We start from the raw sequence: 6,901 nt of genomic DNA, 5'->3' as shown, positions 1-6,901 counted from the left end.
TGCCCTCTTATAATTGGAATAAAAGAAAATGGCTTTTTCAAATCTCTTATGTGTAAAAAATGAAGATCACTTGTAAAAAGGTCATAAAACTAAATAAAGTTTGTAAAGGACCAAAAATCCAATTCTCCCACCATCGTGGTATTTAAATATACTGAGATGGTATCATGGATGACTTAGTCCCTCTTAGTCCTCCATGATACCATCATGATAGATAAATATACTGCGATGATATCATGGAGGAAGGGGTTTGGGCGAGGGGCACGTTGGCTAATTAGTTTGGGCTGGGTTGGGCAGAAGCGAAAATAGTTTGGGAGGGGGCATGGGCGGGTAATTAGTTTGAGTTGGGTGGGCAATTAGGGATGTTTTCCCTACAAAGGAGGGAGTAATAGTCAATGTCTTAATGTTAATTTAAATTATGAATTTCACCTGTGTCCACTGGAGTTTAAAAAAAAAAATAAAGAAGATCCTCTCAAATTATGAATTTCATATCTGTCCCTTAAATTTGTTTGTTGTGACTTATTTTTTGAAGCGCACAGCTTTATTTTCTGTCACCAGTAAGGAAAATGAAAGTCATTCTTATAAATTCATTGTGATATTGAAATTATGGGTTCATCTTACAACATAATATATACCTATGACATAATTCAATTCAGTCTTGCTGTGTTATTGAGCATCTTATATTTGGTTGTTAAAGTTAGTGGACGAATCCTTTTCGAGTCAAAAACTAGTTATATTTCTTTCTTTCTCTGCCACTTGAACAAATTAAAGTCACTTTTTTGTTTCTTTGAGCTCCAATTTAGTTGTATTATTAGTCTTGAGATGACATAATCAATTAGGAAATCTTTTCCTGTTTCCTTAAAAGATATGTGAATGAAAAAATCAAGAGGATAAAAAAGGAGATCTCATTGCTATTTAAAGTCTTAAACCCACATCATTACTAACCATATCCATATTCCTACCACTTTATGCAATTATGGAGAATGCATTAACCTCTTTTCTCTCAACACTTTTTTTGATTCACTATGTTATGGCTAGTTCAGCCATGACTCATACCAACATTACTACTGATCAATTAGCTCTTCTTTCCCTGAAATTCGAAATCAGTTCGGACCCCTTTCAATACTTAGATGAAAGCTGGTCTTCCGCTACTTCTGTTTGCCATTGGGTTGGAGTCACTTGTGGCTCTCGCCACCAGAGAGTGAAGTCCTTGAATCTTTCCAACATGGCTCTTACAGGAACAATTCCCGATAATTTTGGTAACCTCTCATTTCTTGTTTCTCTTGACTTGGGAAGCAACAATTTCTATGGCAATTTGCCTCAAGAAATGGCACGCTTACGTCGGCTTAAGTTTCTTGATTTAAGTTTCAACAGCTTCGGCGGGGAGGTTCCTTCCTTGTTTGGGTTTTTACACCAACTTCAAGTTCTAAATCTTGGAAATAATAGTTTCACTGGTACCATCCCTTCTTCATTTTCTAATATATCCACACTTGAGACTTTAAATCTGAAATTCAATTCCATAGATGGTAAAATCCCAAAAGTGATTGGAAGTCTTATAAACCTTAGAGAATTAAACTTGAGGGGTAACAAGCTCATAGGCTCTATTCCTCTGTCACTCTCGAATGCCTCAAGTTTGGAGACTTTAGAAATATCTTACAATTTACTTCAAGGAAACATTCCAGAAGGAATTGGCAATCTGCACAACATGAACGTGTTGTCCATACAAGATAATCAACTTACGGGTTCTATACCATTCACAATTTTCAATATTTCTATAATCGAATTCATTGCATTTTCAAACAATAGCTTATCAGGAAATCTTCCCAATGGGTTATGCAATGGTCTCCCAATACTCAAGGGGCTTTATCTATCAATGAACAAGCTTCATGGTCATATGCCTACAAGCTTGCCAAATTGTTCAGAACTTCAAATACTGTCTTTAACATATAATGAGTTTGATGGACCAATATATAGTGAAATTGGAAGATTAACTAATCTGCAGCAGTTGACTCTCGGATCTAACCATTTCACTGGTATGTTTTATCTTATGAATGCTAGTAGTATTGTATCTAATTAATTCCACAAAAAATTTATTACACATGAACTGCAGGGATAATTCCACAAGAAATCGGAAATCTTGTTAATTTGGTGAAGTTAGGCATGGAGAGAAACCAAATAACCGGCTCAGTCCCGATCTCCATACACAATATCTCCTCGCTGCAATTTCTTAATCTATGGGGGAACAATCTCAAGGGACCCTTACCACGGGAGATTGGCAACTTAACCAAGATGCAGGAACTCGGTCTTAGTGAAAATACGTTTACCGGTACGTATTCAGAGTGATAGCAAAAAATACAACTTATACTAAATTGATAAGGTAAGGCCTAGTCCCCTTGTTTATATTTTACTAGTTTCGACAAACGTATGTTGCACACTAATACCATATTAAAATATTTGCATTGAAGAATACATTTCAGCAACTTAAAGTGACTATTGACAAATGATTACATTTCAACAACTAAAAGTGACTATTGACAAATGATTTTATCAAGTAGCAGTAAATGTTTTCTCTGGAATATTTCACGTCCATACCCAACACACAAGCATCTAAAAGGGAAAAAAATCCTGAGAAGAAACATATGCGGATTTTAATTTTTTCTTACTGCTTTGAGAGTGATAGCTAAGCAACAGACCAACTTCTATAGTAATTCAAAGTTCCTTTAAGAGTTGGGTCTTCTAGCTAGAGAGACATGAGCGTTAATAGGTCAATAGAGGTTAATACTCCTTCCGTTTTCGTTTCATAATAAGTGGTGTTTTTAGCTTATGCACACCCCTTAAGAAATTGCTCATTTCTAGAAAAGTAGGAGTATTTTTACCAACTTATCCCTAATGCAATTTTACCTCTTTCCTAAAAAAGCTACTTAATGATTCTTAATTATGTAAATAAGAATAATTTCGAAAAAATAAGGTCAATTTCTTTTTAATATCCTAAAACACCACTTATTTCAAAACAAATTAAAAAGCCTAAAACACCATTTAATTTTTAAACAGAGGGAGTATCTATCTGGGTTCATTGCCAACTGCAGTCTCGGCAATTTTTTGAAGGCAATTAATACCATGAGAACAATAGCAGTTAATAACATTCAAGACTACCAATTGTCTTTTGGTCTTCAAGATATGATAAGAAGATGGCTAATGAAATTAAAGCTTTACAACTAAATATATAATATAATTAAAATTTTATGAATATTAATTAGGAGAAGAGGAAGAGACACTGCAAAAATACTACTAGTCTCTATTAACCCCGACGGTGAAAGAAAAGATATCTAAGTTATTAAATGAGGGATAAATCAAACGTGTTGAATATTAACTTCTAATTCCCACTTTACGTTTTTTTTCGTTATTTGTATCAAACTTTTTCTTTTCTTTTTTAATTGTAAAATGTGCATTTACATCTTTTTACAAATAAGTTTTGGAAATAATGTTGGCTCGAAAGGTAAAAAAGTCGTTCAATATTTGATGGACATTTTGGTAAATTAACTTTAAAATTTTTTGATTCCCACTTTTAGAATAACTAGTATCTGGACAACACTTTATTGTATTTTTATAGTTCTAAATTCATGCATATATTCTAAAATCATCTGATTGAGATATAAATTAGAGATTTAATTATACAAAAATCTTAACATTATTTTTGAGATTTAATGAAGATGAACAATTGTGCAGCTGATAATGAATATAGATTTATCTTTGAGAACAAGTCACGATTGCTTGGAAATGGGTCTTGATTTCTAGAGATTTATCTACATAAAAAATATTTCTTTGCAGAACAAATCATATTATATATTTCAATCAAATTATGTGGAATAGTAACTTTTCCTGCCAACAATCTAACCTTAGGTAGAGATTGAAAAATGAAAACAAGATGAACTGAAGTGGGTTTGCCTAATTCTCAGGTTGAGAACAATTTTTTGTCAAATTGAAATTGTAGAGAAGAAATTGGGGAATTTTGTGGGAAGACGAAAAGGACCTTATATTTAATGTGCTGGCAATAAATAGTAGAGTGTTTTGGAGAATTAAAAAATTGATACATTGCTAACATACTACATTCATGTAATAGGTTAGCAAGACTCTATGTAGCAGGTTAGCAAAACCTTAAATATATATATATATATATATATATATATATATATATATATATATATATATATATATATATAAATAAAAGACCGCTAGACACACTGTCTAGTAGTATAAATTTGTCTAAAAAAGAACTAACTAGTATTCATTCATTCATCATGTGTTGCCAGGTGAAATACCCAAAGAGATAAGAAATCTCATGGAGTTAAGGAGCCTTGATCTTTCGATTAATAGCTTTAGTGGTTCACTTGCAATGGAAATCTTCAACATATCAAGGCTGAAAAAAGTCTATCTTGGAGACAACAATCTTGTTGGGTCTATACCTCATTCAATCTCCAATTGTTCAAAACTTACCTTATTAGATCTTTCATACAACAAACTCACTGGTTTGATTCCCAACTCCCTTGGATATCTTACTCATATACAGGTCTTAGCCTTCGGGGCTAACCGTTTAACCAGTGACTCATCATTTAGTTTCTTGACCTCCTTAACCAATTGCAGAAAAATAACAGCTCTTTCTCTAGGGTTCAACCCTCTAGATGGTATGCTTCCAGTCTCTATAGGAAACTTCTCCACATCTCTTCTAAAATTTTATGCCCAAAGTTGCAAAATCAATGGCCAAATTCCAAATGAAGTTGGGAACTTACGTAGCTTATTAGCCCTTGATATTTCTGAAAACAACTTGGTTGGATCGATTCCAACATCAATTGGCAACTTGACAAACCTTCAGGTCTTGAACTTGAGTGAAAACGCTCTTACAGGATTTATTGGAGATAGTGTATGTAAATTGCAGAGATTGGGTAACATTTACTTTGGTCAAAATCAACTTTCAGGATCTCTTCCAAATTGTTTAGGGAATGTTACTTCGCTTAGAGAGATACATCTGCGTTCCAATAAATTGGTCTTGGTCACTACCCAGTGTAATCCCACAATAGTGGGGTCTGGGGAGGGTAAGATGTACGCAGCCTTACCCCTACCCGGGTAGGGAGGCTGTTTCCGATTGACCCTCGGCAACCCTCCTCCTTTATCCGGGCTTGGGACCGGCAATGTGAGCGAATCTTAAATTGAATTCCAATATACCAACAAGCATAGGGAATCTTAAAGATCTTCTCGTTCTTGACTTATCGTCAAACAACATGGGTGGCTCTTTGCCTGCAGAAATTGGAAATCTAAAGGTTGCGATACAAATGGATCTGTCAATGAATCAATTCTCAAATGGAATTCCTAGAGAAATTGGAGGATTACAAAATTTGCAGAAACTTTCTTTGAGACACAACAAGTTGCAAGGATCTATACCTGACTCAATGAGAAACATGATAGGTTTGGAATTTTTAGACGTTTCTCATAACAATATAACGGGAATCATTGCCAAATCCTTGGAGAAACTTCAAAATCTCAAGTATTTCAATGTTTCTATCAATAAATTGTATGGTGAAATACCCTCAGGAGGTCCTTTCAAGGACCTTTCAAGTCAGTTTTTCATCTACAATGAAGCATTGTGTGGTTCTTCGAGATTTAATGTCCCACCATGCCCCACTTTATCAAAGCATAGATCAAACGGGAAAAAATTGCTAGTTCTATTTCTTATGATGGGAATTACACTTGTATTTGTTCCTATTGCCCTTGTGCTCGTATGGATAAGGTATAGAGGAGGTAAAAGATCACCTCAACAAGCTGATTCATTGTCTACCGCAACAAGAGGAAGAATTTCATACTATGAATTGCTCGAAGCAACTGATGCGTTTAGCGAGAGTAATCTGATTGGTTTCGGGAGTTTTGGCTCTGTCTACAAAGGAATTCTCAGAAGTGGGACTATTATTGCAGTTAAAGTGTTCAATCTGCAATTGGAAGTGTCATTCAAGCATTTTGATACAGAATGTGAAATTTTGCGTAGCATTCGCCATAGGAATCTAGTAAAAGTCATCACTAGTTGTTCCAACCTTGATTTTAAGGCTTTAGTGCTCGAGCATATGCCTAATGGGAGTCTTGAGAAGTGTTTGTATTCACACAATTATTTCTTAGACATCTTGCAGAGACTAAGCATAATGATAGATGTGGCATGTGTGTTGGAATATCTCCACCATGGGTGCTCACTGCCCGTGATTCACTGTGATCTAAAGCCTAGTAATGTCTTGCTCGATGAGGATATGGTTGCCCACCTAAGCGACTTTGGTATTTCAAAAGTGCTTGGTGAAGATGTGAGTAATTTATACACTAAAACCTTAGCAACATTTGGTTATATTGCACCGGGTACGTCTCTTAATTTTTCTTTGAACACCATTTTTTCTGTTATCTTTTCCTCCAAGAAATTATGTTATATCTTTGAAGTAATTGTTTGGCTATAGAATATGGACTGGATGGATTGGTGTCAGCAAAATGTGATGTCTATAGTTACGGGATCATGTTGATGGAAACGTTTACAAGGATGAAGCCTAATGATGAAATGTTCGAGGGAGATCTTAGCTTGAAGCAATGGGTGAGTAATTCACTTCCAGAGGCAGTAATGGATGTTGTAGATGCTAACTTGGTAACACCAAATGATAGTTACTTGAAGTTAGATTGTGTGGCATCGATCATGAAAGTGGCATTAGATTGTTGTGTTGAATCTCCGACAAGAAGGACAAACATGAAAGATGTTGTAGGGATGCTACAAAAGATCAGGATTCAACTTCTCGCATGTTGAACATGTTCTTGGAAACTCTTGTTCCCAATTACTTGTTTTGTTGCAAATGATTGCTAAAATATTGTATCAATGTGAAGAATG

At 34.9% G+C, this 6,901-nt stretch overlaps 1 protein-coding gene across 1 annotated transcript; it reads left to right on the top strand.

Moving 5' to 3' along the window:
* The first annotated feature begins 1,027 nt into the window (after positions 1-1,027).
* Positions 1,028-6,901, top strand: LOC132620230 (LRR receptor-like serine/threonine-protein kinase EFR). The gene is made up of 5 exons (XM_060334914.1): positions 1,028-2,030; positions 2,108-2,323; positions 4,308-5,057; positions 5,230-6,387; positions 6,483-6,901. The coding sequence occupies exons 1-5, from the start codon at positions 1,028-1,030 to the stop codon at positions 6,818-6,820; spliced, it is 3,465 nt and encodes a 1,154-aa protein (XP_060190897.1). The 3' UTR covers positions 6,821-6,901.

The sequence above is a fragment of the Lycium barbarum genome, chromosome 11, assembly GCF_019175385.1.
Source record: "Lycium barbarum isolate Lr01 chromosome 11, ASM1917538v2, whole genome shotgun sequence".
Classification (NCBI taxonomy): domain Eukaryota; kingdom Viridiplantae; phylum Streptophyta; class Magnoliopsida; order Solanales; family Solanaceae; genus Lycium; species Lycium barbarum.
This window is presented reverse-complemented; position numbering and strand designations above follow the sequence as displayed.